Source organism: Xenopus laevis, chromosome 6S, assembly GCF_017654675.1.
Source record: "Xenopus laevis strain J_2021 chromosome 6S, Xenopus_laevis_v10.1, whole genome shotgun sequence".
Taxonomy (NCBI): Eukaryota; Metazoa; Chordata; class Amphibia; order Anura; family Pipidae; genus Xenopus; species Xenopus laevis.
The window spans coordinates 7,783,752-7,801,391 of NC_054382.1; the positions used below are offsets into that span (position 1 = coordinate 7,783,752).

The 17,640-nt window shown below is 43.4% G+C and overlaps 1 protein-coding gene across 2 annotated transcripts; it reads left to right on the top strand.

The window, feature by feature from the left end:
- Positions 1-643: 643 nt before the first annotated feature.
- csrnp1.S (cysteine-serine-rich nuclear protein 1 S homeolog) lies at positions 644-15,915 on the top strand. Of its 2 annotated transcripts, none has more exons than XM_018268996.2 (5): positions 644-913; positions 11,423-11,601; positions 13,049-13,308; positions 13,418-13,714; positions 14,580-15,915. In XM_018268996.2, the coding sequence occupies exons 2-5, from the start codon at positions 11,442-11,444 to the stop codon at positions 15,573-15,575; spliced, it is 1,713 nt and encodes a 570-aa protein (XP_018124485.1). In that variant the 5' UTR covers positions 644-913; positions 11,423-11,441; the 3' UTR covers positions 15,576-15,915. The 2 variants fall into 2 exon arrangements, with proteins under 2 accessions (XP_018124485.1, XP_041423273.1); XM_041567339.1 differs by lacking the exon at positions 644-913 and adding an exon at positions 4,496-6,191.
- Positions 15,916-17,640: the final 1,725 nt, after the last annotated feature.

Here is a 17,640-nt window from a genome sequence, read left to right on the forward strand (position 1 = left end):
TGAGTCTGGGGGTCCCTATAATAAACAGGAGAAGGTGAGTCTGGGGTCCCTATAATAAACAGGAGGAGGTGAGTCTGGGGGTCCCTATAATAAACAGGAGGCGGTGAGTCTGGGGGTCCCTATAATAAACAGGAGGTGAGTCTGGGGGTCCCTATAATAAACAGGAGGAGGGGAGTCTGGGGGTCCCTATAATAAACTGGATGCGGTGAGTCTGGGGGTCCCTATAATAAACTGGATGCGGTGAGTCTGGGGGTCCCTATAATAAACTGGATGCGGTGAGTCTGGGGGTCCCTATAATAAACAGGAGGAGTTGAGTCTGGGGGTCCCTATAATAAACAGGAGGAGGTGAGTCTGGGGGTCCCTATAATAAACAGGAGGAGGTGAGTCTGGGGGTCCCTATAATAAACAGGAGGAGGTGAGTCTGGGGGTCCCTATAATAAACTGGATGCGATGAGTCTGGGGTCCCTATAATAAACAGGAGGAGGTGAGTCTGGGGGTCCCTATAATAAACAGGAGGAGATGCAGGAGTGAGAGGGGTCGGCGGCAGTAGAAGAAGCAGCAGGAGGAGGAGAAGACAAGCCCCGTGTTGGAGGAGGAGGGGGAGCAGCAGTGAGTCCGGGAATAGGAGCGCAGGAAGCGGAGAGTGGGCCGGGGGGAAGGAGGAGGAGGAGGCGGAGGGAAGGGCCGGGTTACTCACTGGCTGCTCGGCCTGTCTGGCTCCCTGTCACCGCCTGCGTCACCAGCCCTGGAGTTTTTCCACTGACGAAAAAGGCAGAGCTCCCGGCGAGAGCAGCAGAGTAGGGGGAGCAGCGCGGGGAGCGGGACTATGAGCAGCGGCTGCAGCAGGAAGTAGAGCTCAGTCTGCGGGAGCAGCAGCAGCAGCAGCAGAAGGAGCGCGAGGAGCGCGGCAGAGGTGAGACACGGATTGGGGGGCTGCGCAGTCACAAGTGGGGGTTCAGGGGCAGTTGCGGGTGGTGGAGGTGGATTTGGGGGAGACTGATCCCTGTGTGTGGGGGGAGGGTGTGGAAGGCTGGGGCTGCGCTGATACAAAGGCAGAGCTGCGGCTCGTAGCGCTCAATTCTCCCAGATACTCAGACTCACAGGCAGCAGCCGGGGACTCTCAGCAGCGGCGCCACTTAGCGGGGAAGGCGCGACCTCGAGTGTTGGAAGTGAGGAACTGCAAGTCGTGCTCTTTAAATTTTTGGCGCTAAAAAGTGTCAGCTGTAACTTTCATCTCTTCTACTGATCCATTGTTTTATCTGCCCCCGGCCTCTTATTTGCGCACAGGCGACTTCTGATCGGCAAGTGCTGGGGGGGGGGTTCTTTTATTTGGGGTTTTTTGGGTTTTTTTGGGGGGTTTTGTTGTAATTGGGGGTGAGCTCAGGGCTGGTGGTTGGACTTGACAGTTGCAATAGGGCAGTTTGCTAGAGATCTATAGAAATATATATAAATATCCAGTATATGAGCCTGAGATCCTCACACTGTGGGTCTGGTTGAACTGCAACTCCCTGCACCCCACTCATTATAACCCCCCCTACACTTTACTACAGGGTGTAATTCCCTGAGTAGAGCAACTCTCTGGTTACACACTGATATGACTTCTATTCCAGCTCTATGAAATGCTGGGGGTTGGGAGTAACAACTTTTAGATTGTCAGCTCTTTTGGCCAGATCCCTCCCTCCTGTGTCGGTTATTGCTGGTGAAGTTTAATGTATATTCATTTATTGTGCAGGACGTGTCGAGCATCTTATCAATTTGTTAATAACAAAGTCACCGCTTTCTGGATATGAATATGGAGGCAGGATAAGTGTCACTTATTTGTATTGTCTGTCCTGAAGAGCTTGCAATTAAATCTGAATATTGGCTGTGTTAGGAGGTGCAATATAATCAGGAGTGAGTGACTACAGCCCCAGGGCATTAATCCATTAAGGACACATTGGCCTGACCACAATGCACTGCAACACACGCCTTAAAGGGATATAATCACCTTCTTTAGTATCATGGCACTTCCCTGTGTATTCCAGTTGCACCACCCCTCCCCCCTCATAGGCCAGCACTTGCATTTTGGGCAGAAGGTAACTTTTTTTTTTTAGTTTGCAGCAGTGCTGTAAAGTGATGGCTAAAGCTCAAGGCCAATTTCTGTCTCAACTATGTGCCTGCAGTTCTCTGCTGCTACTTCAATTCTATTGGTTTTTGCGGACTATTCTCTGGGCTGCCGGGGGATTCTGGGACTATAATGAATAATTTTGGCATATCAAGTAGCCACTTGGTTTTTTGTTTTGTTTTAGACTATTTCAGATTGTAAGCTCTTATGGGCAGGGCTCTTGTATCAGTTATTGGCTGTGTATGGAATCTGTATGTTCCCTGTATACACCCATTTACTGTATAGAGCTGCAGATGGAACTTTATCAATACATGTTTATAAGTGTAGACCTGAGGGCTGCTGAGAATATATAGCAGTGAATTTCCCACTTCCTGTTCCATCATTGCTGGATTCTTTTGCTTTGCCCACTTCCTGTTCCATCATTGCTGGATTCTTTTGCTTTGCCCACTTCCTGTTCCATCATTGCTGGATTCTTTTGCTCTGCCCACTTCCTGTTCCATCATTGCTGGATTCTTTTGCTCTGCCCACTTTCTGTTCCATCGTTGCTGGATTCTTTTGCTCTGCTCACTTCCTGTTCCATCGTTGCTGGATTCTTTTGCTCTGCTCACTTCCTGTTCCATCATTGCTGGATTCTTTTGCTCTGCTCACTTCCTGTTCCATCATTGCTGGATTCTTTTGCTCTGCTCACTTCCTGTTCCATCATTGCTGGATTCTTTTGCTCTGCTCACTTCCTGTTCCATCGTTGCTGGATTCTTTTGCTCTGCTCACTTCCTGTTCCAGCGTTGCTGGATTCTTTTGCTCTGCTCACTTCCTGTTCCAGCGTTGCTGGACTCTTTTGCTCTGCTCACTTCCTGTTCCAGCGTTGCTGGACTCTTTTGCTCTGCTCACTTCCTGTTCCAGCGTTGCTGGACTCTTTTGCTCTGCTCACTTCCGGGACAGCGTTTATCCCTAAATCTGACATTGTATCAAAGCAACTTTCCCTTTAAAAGCAGGAGCTTCTGTTACTTATTTCGCCAGTTGCCGGGCTCTGATAGTTTATTAGAGAAATTATTATTATTGTATTGAATGGATTCCATGTGGTTAGTGGCTGCTGATCGACCCTTTCTAGTTGAGACCAGATATTTCTCAGGGACTGGAGAACTCAGATCCTTCCCAGTGATTCCCCTGCTCTGTTCTCATTTACTCACATTGGCTGAGATGCCAAAAGACACCCGTCTCCTCCTCCTCCTCCTCCTCCTCTTCCACATTAACTCTACACCCCCCCCCCTCAGCCTTCTGCATTACTTCCATCCCCCACTTCCTTGCCCTGCATTGTATTCCATGGGAAATGCTCTTCTCTATGAAGGAGGAGGAGGAGCCTAATGTGCTGCATCTGGGCTGCTGCTGCATCAGGCAGGTGCTATGGAGCTGGACAGGTGCCCAGTGCATTGCTCTGTTCTTCCCAAATTATTCCTAAAGGGAGACGCGCTCATTGTTAGAGAAACTGCTTCTTTCCATGTTGTCATGGCCCCATGTCGCTTCCCTACGTAGCCGTGGCTTTAATTTGGCATGTTCCCCTGTGACTCATGGTACAGTCTGTTTCTGTTCTAATGGGTTTGTACATCATCATACTCTGATGTGGTTCTCCCACTATTTGGAGGGGGGGGGCACTGTTCATATCCTATATTTAATATGTACTGTATCTAGGGCTGACCTATTCTGCATACTAGGGAACAGAGGATTCTGGGATATGTAGTACACTTGATATGATCTGCCTGTGGAATATCATCAAGGCACATAGGAAAGTTTATGGTGAGAGTGCCCAAACCAGTTCCCCTGCTCCCTGTACTGGGGGAGAAACACAAATGAATGCCAGGCCTCTTCCCATTGGCCGTGGTGAATGCCAGGTCTCTTCCCATTGGCCGTGGCTACCAGCGTAACTGCTATGTAACTGTGCCTTGATCATCTTTTAAAGGGAACCTGTTCCAGTCCTAAATGGACCATCATTTAACTCATTGAAGGGGCTGTTCATCTTTAAATTAACTTTTAGTAGGATGTGGCAAACGATATTCTGAGCCAATTTGCGATTGGTTTTCAATTTTTTATTATTTGTGATTTTTTTTTTGAGTTATTTAACTTTTTACTCAGCAGCTCTCCAGTTTGCAATTGCAGCCATCTTGTTGCTAGGGTCCAAATTACCCAAGCAACCATGTAATGATTTGAATAAGAGACTGAAATATAAATAGGAGAGGCCTGAATAGAAAGATGATTAATAAAAAGTAACAATACATTTGTAGCCTTGCAGAGCATTTGTTTTTTTTAGATACGGTCAGTGACCCCCTTTTAAAAGCTAGAAAGAGTTTAATAATGAAAAAACTATAATAAAGACCAATTGAAAAGTTGCTTAGAATTGGCCATCTATAACATACTAAAAGTTAACCTAAAGGTGAAACCACCCCTTTAAGTTCCTCGCATACATGTATGTAGCCAAAGGAGCTGCCATATATATTATCTATAGATTCAAACTGGATTTATGGCTGCTGGAAACCTTACAACAGGGAGCCATGGGCAACATTCTGCTCAGCTCAACTTGTACAATAACGATTAGCAACTGAATCACCAAAAATCTGTATATTTGTATAATCCCCATCCCGTGTCCATGATCTGCGGCCTTGTGGGTGAATGGTGCTATTATGGCACGTAGCCGCCTCCCTGAAGCTAATGAGTCACGATTAGCTTTCCGGCCTGGAGCCAAGTTTAATAATAAGGAGAAAACAAATGGAGCTGTAGCTCTTTTATAGTGAGCCTGGGTGTTTGCACATTAGTGCTCCAGTGCAAAGTGTTTCACAAGTACACGTGCGACTCTCTATAAACAGGTGTTCTGCTTTCATAAGGGAAAGGGGGGCGGCTTTAGAAACCAGTTCAGTTTCGGAAATATACGACTCCGGAGCTCATTTTTAACCCAAAATTCTTTCATGCTGCCACCTGCTTGTGGCCTGTCATTGCTCTACTGCCTTTAAAGGGGAAGTTAACCTTTTTCAATATAATTTTTTTTTTTTGCACAAAATAACTTTCATTATTGCAGGTGTCCAGTTTTGCAGTGGCCCTATGGTTGCCAGGGTGTCTCTTATCCTGGCAACCAGGCAGTGGTTTGGAAGTCAGAATGCTAGATAGGATGCATTAGATAAAGTATAGGCATTGGATACAGTGTAGGCTTTGGATACAGTGTAGGCTTTGTGGATACAGTGTAGGCTTTGTGGATACAGTGTAGGCTTTGTGGATACAGTGTAGGCTTTGTGGATACAGTGTAGGCTTTGTGGATACAGTGTAGGCTTTGTGGATACAGTGTAGGCTTTGTGGATTCAGTGTAGGCTTTGTGGATACAGTGTAGGCTTTGTGGATACAGTGTAGGCTTTGTGGATTCAGTGTAGGCTTTGTGGATACAGTGTAGGCTTTGTGGATACAGTGTAGGCTTTGTGGATACAGTGTAGGCTTTGTGGATACAGTGTAGGCTTTGTGGATACAGTGTAGGCTTTGTGGATACAGTGTAGGCTTTGTGGATACAGTGTAGGCTTTGGATACAGTGTAGGCTTTATGGGTGCAGTTGTAGGGTTTAGAGATACAGGGGCTTATTTATAAACAGTGGGCAAATTTGCCCTTGGGCAGTAACCCATAGCGACCAATCAGTGATTATTTCATCAGCCAGCTGCATTCTGATTCGTTGCCATGGGTTACTGCCCAGGTGTAAATTTGCCTACTGTTTATAAATGAGCCCCACTGTGTAGGCTTTATTATCATCCCATCTTATGGAAGTTCCAGAAATCCCCCCTCGGTGCCTGTGCCATTGAAACAAAGCCTGTTCTGAGAGAGGAAGTAGTAACCCGTGGAAGTAGTAACCCGTGGAAGTAGTAACCCGTGGAAGTAGTAACCCGTGGAAGTAGTAACCCGTGGAAGTAGTAACCCGTGGAAGTAGTAACCCGTGGAAGTAGCTGCTACTTGTGAAGACCAACTGCAATTCCAGGGGCTGCATTGACTTCCCTTATGTGGCCTGGGAGTCAGAAGAATTTCCAACAATGGGGACATTTACACCAGCCGGCTGGGAAGACCGGTAACTGGATCCTGATTTTTCGCTGCCGAAATGCACTGGTTGTGAAATTGTAGGATTTTGAAAGTTTTTGTTATTGACTCATTTGCTTGTTTCCACCCAAAAGTAAAAAAAATAGGGCAGTCTGCTGTTCTCTCCCACACTCCACAAACATACAGGCAGACTGATTGGCTCCTGATAAAACTGCCCCAGGCTTGTGTGACTGTGCTAGGCACATTAGATTGTAAGCTCTACTGGGGACTGATTGAACATTCCCTTTTTGTTGCTCCTATCCCTTTAATGCCCCCCTTTCCCCTGTGCTGGGTGGGAGCGCTGGTGCCAGACAGGAATTCCTGTGGGCTCGGTCCTGCGACTCGTGTACTTGTTGGAAAAGCTGTTTTTAGTAAAATAGATGAGTAAGGTGCCTACGCCAAGAACAGAATGTCTTTTTTGGCAATGGCCAGCGCGGCGGATTATTTTATTTCAGGTTATTAAAAAGGAAAAAAAAAATCAGGTTAAATGGGCCTTTTTGTGCCTTGCGGAATGCCGGGCTTAGCGCTATTTATTTATTCTCCCCCCCTCGCTTTGCTATTTTGAGAAACCGTTTCAATAGTCGCAGGTAGGGGAGGTGGCGGCTGTTCTATAAACACAAGGGCATTTAAAGGGGACATGTCACCCGAAGAAATAATTCCAAATTCTTTTCTATCATGTTAGTCGAGCAAAATAAACTTTTCTTACACTAAATTTATTATTTACATTTTGTTTTCTTCAGTCTTGAAATTACACAATCACAGCAAGCAGGCAGCTGCCATTTTGTGGACACTTTTATTTATCACCCCCAAAATCTTGTGTATACATCAGAATGGGGGACCTAATATCCATGCCCAGTGCCCTACACAATTATATAGAGTGTGAGGAGGGAAGGAGAATGGAAGGAACGCAGTGACATATAGAAATTGCTAAATGGAAAGTGAAAGTAATAGAGGCGTCGAAATTATTTGATTGACAGCTCAAATATTTAAATACCAAATTTGTATGTTTTAACGAAAATGTGTTTAATTTGCAAAGGACTTGCATTATGCAGCTTTTTAAGTGTAGGTGACAGGTCTGCTTTAAAAGACCAGTAACATTAAAAAAATGTACTAACTAAAAAAAAAAAAAAAATTCTTTTTTTTGTTACTGGTCCTTTAAGCAAATTACATATGTACATGACAGGCTGCGTCAATAAATGTGGATACGCTGCAATTATACGAAGACGGCTCCTCGGTTGGTCTCTTTGCTGGTGTGTCTCGCTGTACAACTCACGATCAATGTAATTACTTAGGATCTCTGTGTCGATGGCGCTAAGTGTATTTCCTGCGTCGCTGAAATATTAATATCTGTGCAGGCGTCCGGCACCTCGCAACGTATGGAAGGACCGGGGGGGTGAGCGGACGGCCAATGTGTGCCCCTAGATTTAAAGCCGAGGTGTTGCATTTTTAGTGCCCCTAGGTTTGGACATCTGTATATAAATGGGTAGGGATGCAACAAATCCAGCATTTGGTTTCAGTTTCAGCCTTTTTCTGCAGGATTCAGATTCGGCCGAATCCTTGTTCCTGGCTGAACCGAATTTTAATTTGCATATGGAAATCGGGGGCGGGAAGGGAAATCGCGTAACTTTTTGTCACAAAACAAGGAAATAAAAAATGTTTTTTCCACTTTGAATGTGCAAATTAGGATTTGGTTTGGTACTCGGCCGAATCTTTTATGAATCCCAAATGGTGTATTCGGTGCATCCCTATAAATGGGCCCCTGTGTTTTCTAGCAGCAGTGTTGCATTCCTTGCAGGCTGCAGCGGCCAGGAGCTGCCTATAGTTAGGCATGTACTAATCGCTTCTGGGGGGGGGGCTGCCTGAACTAGTGAACTCTGCCCTGTGTCAATAGAAGTGGTTTGTGCGGAAGGGGGGGGAGGTGCAGCTGAGGATTTTTGTTTTCAGCCTCATGGGCCAAAAGGCTGCAATGGTAGAGTCCAGCTGCAATGGAATGCTAATTGGAACAATCTGTATCATGTGCCCTGCTAATCTGCTGGGGTGTATATAATATATATAATATGGCCACTAGAGGTGGCGGTCTGGCCCTAGACTTGTAGTTCAGCAACTAAAGAGAAATTAAGCCCCGGTCGTTAGGAGCACTTAGCACTAAATGTAACGGCAGTAATGTGGCCCCTATCTCGCATAACAAGGTGGTGAATAATTAACCAGCAAATATAACGCTAATTCCCCTTTAATCGCCTGCTCTGGTACGTTTTGGTAGGTTAAGAGTTTCCATTTGCCGCCCCTTCTCTTATTTATAAGAAGTGTATCTGGGAGAGAATCTGAAATCCTTTCCAGCCTGGGCATGGCTTTTGTCTTTCTCTGCTCGTCCCTGGCACACGCTGGGCACAGATTTCAATTTCAGGTTTCCGGACAAGGGCTCCTGCCAAATCTGTTTGGAGCAGCGAGTGTCACACTTGTCCCCTGTGCCATCTGCTGGGGGGGGGGGTTGACGTGTTACTGGCACAGGAGGAAAGGGAAGAAATGACTTTAAAGGGGTGCCAAGAGGGGTCACAATTGGGCTACAATAGAGATGAACAATACAGGTCCATTATTAATGCTCAGGGGGCAGACCTAGCGATTGCATTGAGGCTGCGTTGTGGTGATGGACCAGGGTTGCCAGCCAAATTGGGCTACTAATTTAAAGCCCAGGCAGATTTTGAGTGCAAACTAGCCAAGGTAGGGATTTGGCTAGTTTGTACTATGGAAACCAGCCAAAGTTTTTTTTTTTTTTTTTTTTGTTTTTGTTTTAAAAATTCGACCTGTTAACCCTGCGATGGGCGAAGTTGCTATTCCTGCCTGGTCTGCATCTTACCCCACTCTCTCTCTGATCAGGGCAAGGGCTGACGTTGCAGGAGAGAGTGTAGTGAGGTGAGAGGCTGGTAGTGCATGATGGGAGTTGTAGTGCTACGATATTGTCCCTTCTGATTGAATATTAATACCCTGGTGTTTATATAACTCTGCCTGACAAAGCAAAGAACTGACCTATTTCTCTGTACCCGTCGGCTCGACTCCCCCCGCTCTGAGCTCAGTGACGACAGTAAACAGACTGGTTTTACGTAGAAGGAAGTTTCCCAATTTATTGTTCCTCACAATCCCTGTGCTGTCACGTCTGCCCACAAACACGCAGACTACCGAGTCACGGCTCCTCGTCACCTGCTGTGCCCGACTCATGAGTCGCCTTCCTACGTGCCACTACCAGACCCCGTGTCACCTCTTCTAATTGCCCTCGTGCCATGTACATGCCCCTCCCTCCCTGAATCACAAACGAGTTTCCAATAAATTAATTGCAGGGAAATAAAATGACTAAGGTGTCTTGTAACAAAGAATTAACCTGGATAATTAGCAATGCATTCATTCACATGCTGCCGGCTGAACTGGTTTCTGTGCAGACACAATCCTTGTATATTAAAGGACCAGCAACAGTCAAAATAATTTAACCTTCAACCCCCAGCACCTGTAATATATATATGTAATATCCTATTGTTGTTTTCCTTTGATAAGTCAAAATGTTTTTGTTCTATAGAGAGCCTTGAATGACATTTCACCCCTTGTTTTATGTCCTTGGTTGGTAAACAGTTATCTGCCCTTTTGCCCCTAGTTCATTTTAAATTGCTGCCCTTGTGTTTGTCAACTGCAATACAGACACAAGGCAACATCCCCCATTGCATTTGTCGGTGTTACTGGTCCTTTAATTATATACCTATGAGCTGGGCAGGGGAAGGATTTATTTTTACGTGCGCAATAAATGCTTCATTTTAAAGAATAATGCCTGAATGTGATTATTACATTTTTTTTTTATAGATTATTTTTGAATTATAGTAAATAAAAGTATGGTATCCGTTATCCAGAAACCCGTTATCCATAAAGCTCCAAATTACAGAAAGGCTGTCTCCCATAGACTCCATAATCAAATAATCCAGATTTTTAAAACTGATTTCCTTTTTCTGTGTAATAATAAAACAGTACCTTGTACTTGATCCCAACTAAGATATAATGAATCCTTATTGGAAGCAGAAGCATTGGGTTTAATGTTTACATGATTTTTTAAGGTATGGAGTTCCAAATTGCAGAAAGCGTCCTGAGCATTCCGGTTAAGAGGTCCCATACCTGTATTTGCTGGAAATACTAAACTAAAAAAAAAAGTGTAGTATCAATTAATCCCTAAAGTCATGTGTTTGTAAGGGTTTGGATTGAATTCTGCCAGTTATGTGGATGTGTCTGAATCTAAAACCTTCTGAAAAGCCTTGAATTTGTCCCTAATCCTGGATTCAGTCCATCCCTGTCAAGGGCAGAGATTCATGCTGCTATTTCGAAAGATTTATCGCCCAGCGACAAATCGATTCTTCTTCGGGCGACTAATCTCCCCGAACTGCCTTCCCGTCGGCTAGAATGTAAGTCGCTGGCGGGATGGCGGATGCTTTGGCTTTCCGAAGTTTCCTCGTTGGGCGACTTCCGAAAATGAAGCGACATCGAGTGCCATCCCGCCTGTTTACATAATAGCTGGCGGAAACGCAGTTTGCGGAGATTAATTGCCCGATGAAGAAGAAGCGATTTGTCAATTGGTGACTAATCTCCTGAAATAGCAGCGTGTGTCTCTGCCCTTAAATATAAAGTTTTAAGCATCTGATGGCAGCAATATGGCAGCTCCTTCTATTCTATAAATGCAGCTGGGGGAGAGAAGGGAGCATCTCTGCTGGCCGTAAGCTCTCTCCTAATTAACTGATGTTCTGTGGGCCTGAGCTATAAACCATACAGCGGTTAATGAGTTAATGGCGTGGGCACAGCAGGTAGAAAGGCCCCTTTCTGCAGAATAGCGAATAGAATTGATCTCCTTTGTTTGCCGTTCATCCTTTCCACGTGTCTTGGGGCCGACTGAATGGAAGGAGGATGAATGCAATTGGCGTGCTTTGTTTCAGCAGTCGCATTCATCCTTCACTCGCGTAATTTTCCCCCCGAAGGCTCACGCCATGTGAATGTTAGAGCGAGAATGTGTCCCTCCGGAGGCTTCCCGGGCATTTATTATTATTATTATTATTATTATTAATCAGGTGAATGCGGAATTTGAGCATCACACGCCCTATACATATGCCGTGGCCTGGTGCAATAAGATGATCTTGTAGCCTAGAAATACAGAAACATTTATTCGAAGCACCAAATCTAACGATCCTTTTGCTTTGACAGGCCTGTGAAACGCGTCACCATGAGCGGGGTCCTAAAGCGCAAATACCAGGAGTTGGAAGAAAACTCCAACTACTCGTCATCCTCCGCCTCTCCGTCCTCCTCCCAGACGTCATCGGGCAGCGACTCGTCGGACGAGGAATACAGCCACGACCCCAAGCTCTTCTGCACAGATTTTACCCGTGAGTGGCTACGTGTGAATTACGGAAAAGCCGTCGCCCATAGACTCCATCATAATCAAATAATTCAAATGTTTAAAAATGATTTCCTTTTTCTGTGTAATAATAAAACAGTCGCTTGTACTTGATCCCAACTAAGATATAATTAATCCTTATTGGAAGCAAAACCAGCCTATTGGGTTTATTTCATGTTTATGATTTTCTAGTAGACTTAAGGTATGAATTATAGAAAGATCCATTATTCGGAAAGCCCCAGGTCTCTATAGGAAAGATGGACTTGCTCTTGAGCCTCACTACAACTGGGACACGGGGAGTGAAGGGGTTAAACAGTGCCCTACCCTTTTCTCTCCTTGCCCCCTGCTCCCTTCTCTCCCCTCGGAAGTCATTCATTAATGGTATCCACATGGGACGTAGAAGGACAACTGTGTGACATACAAACCAATCCATATATTGATCCCGCAGTGTTTCTAAACCATGTAGCTATTTTGTGGCTCAATTTCCCAGGCTGTGTGGTTAATGTGAGCCGATTGCATTAAAGGATAAGTAAACCTTAAAAATAAGTGAATGTGAAATTGATGAGGGGGCTATTCTAAGCACTTTTGCAATGTACATTCATTATTTATTGATTTTTAATTCCAAGATATTAAGGGATACATGTACTGTTAATATGAATGAATTTTGTTACAACAGCGCCACCTGCTGGTCATTTTCCCACCAGTCTGACCACCAAGTAGTCAAGGAAGTTGTCAGGAGAAAGAAAGAGGCTGCTCTGATGTTCTTCTGCTTAGGAAAGGTTTGAGAAAGGTTTCTAATATTTTTCCTAAGCAGAAGAACATCAGAGCAGCCTCTTTCTTTCTCCTGACAACTTCTTCCTTGACTACTTGCTGGTCAGACTGGTGGGAAAATGACCAGCAGGTGGCGCTGTTGTAACAAAGTTCATTCATATTAACAGTACATGTATCAATTAATATCTTGAAATTAAAAATAAATAAATAATGAATGTACATTGCAAAAGTGCTTTGAATAGCCCCCTCATCAATTTTACAATCACTTATTTTTAAGATTTACTTATCCTTTAAGCTGATAAACTCAGAGGAATGACCATACGCCGGTAGCTCATATTTTTTACTGAAACGTCATTAAAATCCCTTCTTATACGGGGTTAATCTTTATTGATGTCACGACTAGTCCCCAATCCCCATCCCCAATGGAATCTCAATCGGTAACATCGTTTCTTTGGTTGTCACAACTCCACGGCACCTGAGTAAACATTCACAGACGGCGGCTTTTGCAAACAAGATCCGCTTCACAGAGAATCTTTCAACTTTACGTCTCCAATTCTACATAGGCCAAACGGACATTTACAGTGTATGAGAAGGTCACACACGAGTTTTGGTTGGTTGGCTGACCATGGCGATAACATTTCTATATGTTTTTATTTTTATTGCAGCCACATCCATATTGAAGAAAGAGAAGCGCTTTAAAAAGAACAAGGTGTTGTTCGACCGAGTGGTGGTGTTCTACTTCCAGCGATGTCAGGGGTTCACCAGCGTCCCCAGCCGAGGGGGCTGCACTCTTGGAATGAAGCACAGGCATAGGTACAGTCGGCAGTTCACTCTGGAAGAGTTCTCCAAGGAGCAACTGAGCCGGAGGAGGGAAAATCTAAAAGAGAAGTTAAAAGAGGAGAAGCTGGAGTCGCTGAGGAATATGGTAATGACCAAGAATAGGGTCTCTCTTTTATTGGCTTGAGATCCATCTGCTGTTTAGGGACTTGGTGGGACCTTCAAACCAAAGTAACGTTTATGGGTTTTCTTTTCAGCTAACCCTGAATGGCACCATCGTGTCTCAAAAAGCCAACAACCTCTCCATCGATGACATTTGTGATGAGGACATCGACATGAACAGCGCCGAGGTCGAAGACGGTTTCTCTCCTCGCGTGTACCCACCCAAGGAACGGCGGGCTTTGCTCAAAAGGGAAGGCGTCAAGAAGATTGACAAATCTGAGAAGCACGAGCTCAATGAAATCCGGCGCTCCAAGGAAGACTGCGGCTGCAACTGTCAGGATTTTTGTGAGCCGGAGACCTGCAGTTGTAACATAGCTGGGATTAAGTGTCAGGTAAAGGCAGATCCGCTCATTGCAATGGTTTCTTGCAGTTACAGCCTCCTATTGGTCTGTGACTGAGGTGTATTGTGTTTAAGAATTCTAGGGATAGAGTGTTGACTTGCAAAATATCTGAATGATATTTTGGGTTTCTGGGTCCTTTTTAAACTTCTTGAGGTCGGTGGAAACAGTGGGACTCCTTATAGGGATTATTGTCATGATTTCTATTTCTAAATTACACTGCAAATAATTCGCGCTACCATATAAAATTTAATTCCTGAACCAGCAAGTGTATTTAGTTGTAATATTGTTGTGTAGGTGCATCTCAGGTCATTTTGCCTGGTCATCTGATTTCAGAAAGAGCCAGTACTTTAGGATGGAACTGCTTTCTGGCAGGCTGTTGTTTCTCCTACTCAATGTAACTGAATGTGTCTCAGTGGGACCTGGATTTTACTATTGAGTGCTGTTCTTAGATCTACCAGGCAGCTGTTATCTTGTGTTAGGGAGCTGCTATCTGGTTACCTTTCCATTGTTCTGTTGTTAGGCTGCTGGGAGAGAAAGGGAGGGGGGTGATATCACTCTGCAGTACAGCAGTAAAGAGTGACTGAAGTTTATCACGTGACTGGGAGCAGCTGGGAAACTGACAATATGTCTAGCCCCCATGTCAGATTTCAAATTTAAATCTAAAAAAATCTGTTTGCTCTTTTGAGAAATGGATTTCAGTGCTGGAGCAGCATTAATAATTGATGCGTTTTGGGAAAAAATATGTTTTCCTATGATCGTATCCCTTTAAGGGCTATTGGATTGATGGACTTGTATTTCATTCTTGATATCAAGGTTTGCAGCCTCCTACAAATCTCTCTCCCCGTTCTCATTTCAGAGGGACCATTCGATGTTCCCATGCGGATGTACTAAAGATGGCTGCGGCAACCCAAACGGAAGAGTGGAATTTAATTCATCCCGGGTTCAAACCCACTTCATCCACACCGTCATGAGGCTGGAGCTGGAGGAGAAGCATCAAAATAACGACCGCAAATTAGAAGCTGAGGAATCCGGGAATGAGCGGCTAAATCCATTTGTGGGGGTGCCTGTGGGAAAAAGCTCAAGTGAGGAGAGGGCTGCGCCATTAACGCCGGCGTTCCAGTTCAGCATGGATATGGAAGTCGCAGGGGAGGACAGCTGTAGCAGCGATATGACCGACACCTCTTCTTCATCCAATCAGAGCGAAGACTCCGAAGAGCCATATGAAGCCGTTCCCTCAGATAAATCCCAGTCTGATGTCGACGATGACTACCTGGCGAGAATTCTTCATTTCAACGACTCCGAATACGAGGAGAACAGCGGCGACTGTCAAGATAATCTCAGCTTTTTCCACCCGGCGGACTTTTTTTGCGACAATGTTTACCAGTCAATGTCCGGCACAGAAAAACCTGCTTCTGGCTCCTACTCCGGCTCTTTTTCGAAATGCATTGACGATAACGCCAACCAGGACTCCAGCTGTTTTTCTGACGACGTGGCGTCTTTAGAGACTTCTGTGGAACCTTCGGATTCTAGTTCCGCGCAGGCGGAGTCACCCTCCAAAAGCTACACAGATATCAGCCTCTCCTCGGATCCTTTGGATTTATTTCAGTCTTATCCAGATTACAATCTTGGACCTCTCTACAATTCCTTGAAGGAATATGAGAATTTGGACAACTTATCCTTTCAGCTACCTACCTTCCCTGGAATTACTCCATCGGGAGACCAGACTACTTGCTTTCTGGAATCCTTAATTGGGCTCTCTGAATCCATTCCGGATACCCCCATCCCTTTTACGGACAATCAACTGTTGGAAGATGCCTTTAAGTCGTCCTTAATGGAAACTATGACCGTCTAAAAGAGGGAAAAAAAAAAAAAGTATAAGTACAAATTTTGGTTTAAAAATCGATATATTGATATGGGGCCGTGCAAGGAACAATTCTCAATTACTTTTTTTTTTCCAGTGGAAAAAACAAAGCTTTTTTTGGAATATTGCCACTGGGAACTGTTTACCCCACGTCCGATTTGAACAAAATCTCCACCTTTTTTTTCTTTTCTATATAAGCGACTTTGTACATAAGACGTTAAAGATAAAATTATTTATTTGTAGACCTTTACAACACAATTCTTGTGGTCGTACAAATATACCATTGGAATACTTTTCGATTGCTTTTAAAACAAACTTTTTATGTATTTATTGTTAAGAAAAATTACGAAAACCAAGTGGTAGTGCGCACTACTCCAGTTTACACACACAAAAAAAAAAAGAAATTTACTCTCTTTTTTTTTAATTTATTGCAAAACTTAGGAAGGAGCCGGTAGCTTGAACTTGCAGGAATAACTTGTATTTTTTTTTTTTTTTTTTTAACTTTTTAGGGAGCTTGAAGAGTTACCAAACTCCCAGCTTCCAGAGGGTTAAAGCAAAAAAAAAAAAACCTCGGATATATTCCGAGTACAATCATATTATTTTTTTTTTTATTTTTTTTTGCCGTAGAATTTCTGTATTTATAGATTTTTTTTTTTTTTTTCTTCTTTTTAATTTCAACTAAAGCTGAAATTTATTTAAAAACCTTGCCTCTTGTTTCTAAAAAGTGCAATAAAAAATGCATTATGTAAAGGGGTAATATATTTATAAGGAGGGGTTTTTTTTTTCTTCTTCTTCTTTAATAGACTGTGAAATATTAGGGTGTAGTTTTTTAAATACATATGTGGACAATTTGGGCAACCGCAACAACGCTCCTATAGATGGCGCCGTTGCTGTGGTTACAAGCCATACAGACCAGCCCACTTATACACACACACAGAAATAATCATCCTAATATTTCCCAGTCTGTTTCAGGAATGTATATATAAAATAACTGGCTATGCTTCCCCTTTAATCTCTTAATATAACTCCAGCAATTTTATTTATCCAGACGTTAATTTTCCAAGCATAACAGTTGTGCGTTGCCACCTCTTTCTTTGGTACCTTGTTAAATCCCTTTTTGGTTCCGCTCCATTAATAAGCCATACGTTTTTTTTAAAAATGAAATAATATGAGCTTTTATTTAATTTTAACCTAAATTATTTCCTTATTTATTTTGTTTTTTTTTTTTCTTTAAGAAGGATATGGCCATGGTTAATGGGGTGCCCCATTCTCATAACCCTTTGGCAAAGTATGTTGCAGTTTCAGGAAGAGGAAATAATCTATGGTGCGTCTATTTTATTTCCCCTTTAAAGGGTGGAGCTAATTGTATACCGTGAATATTCTTTTCTCTATGGATAAAGAGGCGAAGCCTAAGAGCGCCACCTACATATGACCACTAGGGGTGCCATTAATGCAAATAATTTGAGATTTGATTTTTCTATGCACAAAATCGGCAAAGTTTTTGTAGCCAATCTCATTTATAAACACTGGGCAAATTTGCACCTGGGCAGTAACCCATAGCAACCAATCAGTGGGTGGCTTTTTTAAACCAAGCTGCAGGTTGAGCAATGAAAGCAGGCCTCTGATTGGTTGCCATGCGTTACTGCCCAGTGTTAATGAGCCCCTTTTGTGTTTTCCATAAATGAACTGCAAACCGTATACACCCCCCTGAAACTGTCACATTCACCATTTATATCTCGACTAAGTGTCCTTTGATGGTTTTATTTGCTCTGTGAAAATGTCGTTGAGGCTATTTATAATTTTTTTTTTTTTTTTTATAATAAAAAAAATTCATATGTTAATATGACAGAAAAGGTAATAAGATATTGTATTATTTATTGCTTTAATAGTCATTTAAAACAGATAATTACATTTTTTTTTCAAAGTTTTGCTTCTATTTAATTGTTTTCTTAATTTAAGCGTTAAAATCGAATACAGATATTTAAAGTAATAATGTTAATATAATGGACATTTTGTGGTATACAACAACAAAAAAAAAAGGAATATGCATTTTTAT